Genomic DNA, 2,326 nt, shown 5'->3' with positions numbered 1-2,326 from the left:
CAATAAATATCTCATTATGGGTTTGATTCGTAGCGAGTAAGTTCGTCTCCTCCTTCAGGTATACCTTCACTTTCCACTTTTTCTGAGCTTCCCAAAACTGGTGTTGGTTCCTCATTATGGGCATTTTTTGCAGCAGAAGTTATATTAGTGTGCGTATTGAAAGAAGAGGATGATCTGTTAGAAATATTATTTTCTTTGCAGTTCGATTCGTATGTGCTTGACATATATCGTTTATTTATACAAATTGATGAGCTAATATTCTCAATTTTTCTAAAAAACTAATGATTTAATGGCGATTTGGAGATTCAGAATCTTTTATAAAGAAGGGTGAAAAAAAAAATTTTACGTTTGCATTAGTCGGGCATAAAATGTTATTTTCACCCGAAGGGGTCATTTTCTGGAACATTTTTTCTGGACCCTCAAATTTTAATGACCTAAGGGTTAGCTTTATCCGATTGAAGCCTGTTTATAATATTAAGTAAGTATCCTTCTTCCTCGTATGCTTTTTTTAAAATCGGCTGCTTGATAAAATAGACGCTATACCTTTGTTTTGTTTGCAGTATCCATACATACTATATTCTAATGCGATCGGAGAGAAATGCGACCGACTGGCCATTCTTTCTAGTACTACAGTTGATCTGAATATGTATATCTTTTCCCATAAGAAAAAGAGTAAGGTATTGCAATTTGGATTCAACTTCCATCTTTTCCTCAAATTCTCTGATATTTTGAAACTGCTTGATAACAGAGATGATCCTTGATGGTTCTCTTTATTCTCAAATCTAGGACTTTAAAAGTATATTAGTAATCGTATTATTAAAACTTGAATATTAAAAGAAAGATGTAGTATAAATTTAATATCTCATGATAGGATGAATTTAAACATCATGGTAAGATATTATGCATTCGCATGCGCTGAATCCGGGGAGTATGATTTGAACCACTGGAGAAATGATCGGTTGAAATGTACTATCGACGCGAGAGCGGTTTGAGGTTATTAAGGATATTTTTGTACAATTTCTTTAAAAAGATAGACGTTCTTACAACATATACATAGTGACAACGAAACTAAAGCTGCAGAGTATTGAAGCTGTGGAAAAGTTCAACCTTATTGATTGCGAAAACCATCATGGTCAAAGTATTGCAATATGATTTATGGAATGTTGAACTCTGGTTTATATTACGAATTCTTAGTCTCAACCACTAAAAAAGGCTATGAAAAAGATTGCTTGTATAGAGACAAGGATACAATTATCAATAGAATATTGAAAATCATTATAATAATTTCTTGAGTTCAATGTCGGCCATGGAGCTCGATAATTACAAAGTCGTGTACATACAAAAGACTCTTTGATCACAAGGATGACGATTAGTCGATGATGATTGCAATTATATATAAATACTAAGCGATCCTAGAATAGAGCAAATGAAGCTGGTTCCATTTATAAGACAAAGCTTCTCAAGAAGTATTCGAAAGTCACAAGTTCAATATAATTTTTTCAGAAATTACGTGACTAGATCAGAATTTGATTCTCCTTTTGATCATCTACCGAAACGTACTAAACCATTTGTTCGTTGGAAGACAACAGGCGTATTTTTCATAATCGGGGCCTTTTTGGCGTACAATGAGACACTTTTTGACTACTATGCTTCTTTTACTGACACGCAAAATGTAGATGAATTAATGCCGTTGCGATTAGAGTATGAGTTGAAACATTTGCCAATATATGAAAGACTAGCACATCCGAAGAAGAACGAGAATTGGATCAAATTGGAATCCTGGGAAAATTTGGACAGAAATGTTTTAGATAACCAGAATGTTATTACTAAGACGAAGAAACAAAAAGAATATAGCAAGCCTTCACTTCCTACAAAGACATTAGCTCAACCAGGAGGGATATGTATTAGACCTGTCATTTTTTACAATCCTGATACGGGAGAGGGAGTAACTATTGTCCATGCCGGTTATAGACTATGTGGTTATCCATTTATTGTTCATGGCGGAATTCTTGCGACTCTTTTGAATGAAACTTTTAAAAGAATTGCATCATTGAGCAATTTTACTACCTCTAACTTAAAGGATGATTTTATGGTTGAAAATTTATCAATATCTTACAAGTATCCGTCTTTTGCTAATCAGTTTTTGATAATTAAAACTAAAAGAAAAGAAAGCGATGGCAGTGCTGACAATAAAACTATTACTTTGGAAAGTGTAATTGAATCCCAGAAAGGTCAAGTTTGTGTGAAGGGTGAAGCAGTATTGCATGACACAAGCCGGGCAACAAATATTATGAAACAAGAAAAGGCCAAAGATAAAAAATGGTTT

General features: G+C 33.7%; 2 protein-coding genes across 2 annotated transcripts; one reads left to right on the top strand and one right to left on the bottom strand.

Moving 5' to 3' along the window:
- Positions 1-14: 14 nt before the first annotated feature.
- On the bottom strand, positions 15-224 carry AC631_05931 (uncharacterized protein; the record flags this gene model as incomplete). The annotated part of the gene is made up of 1 exon (XM_015614760.1): positions 15-224. The coding sequence occupies one exon, from the start codon at positions 222-224 to the stop codon at positions 15-17; it is 210 nt and encodes a 69-aa protein (XP_015464413.1).
- A 1,202-nt stretch (positions 225-1,426) lies between these two features.
- Positions 1,427-2,257, top strand: AC631_05930 (uncharacterized protein; the record flags this gene model as incomplete). Its single annotated transcript, XM_015614759.1, has 1 exon — positions 1,427-2,257. A coding segment is annotated over one exon (831 nt), but the record flags the coding sequence as incomplete, so codon positions are not given.
- Positions 2,258-2,326: the final 69 nt, after the last annotated feature.

This window comes from Debaryomyces fabryi, assembly GCF_001447935.2.
Source record: "Debaryomyces fabryi strain CBS 789 chromosome Unknown contig00352, whole genome shotgun sequence".
Taxonomy (NCBI): domain Eukaryota; kingdom Fungi; phylum Ascomycota; class Pichiomycetes; order Serinales; family Debaryomycetaceae; genus Debaryomyces; species Debaryomyces fabryi.
The sequence above is the reverse complement of the archived record's forward strand: the minus strand, read 5'-3'. Positions and strand labels throughout refer to the sequence as shown.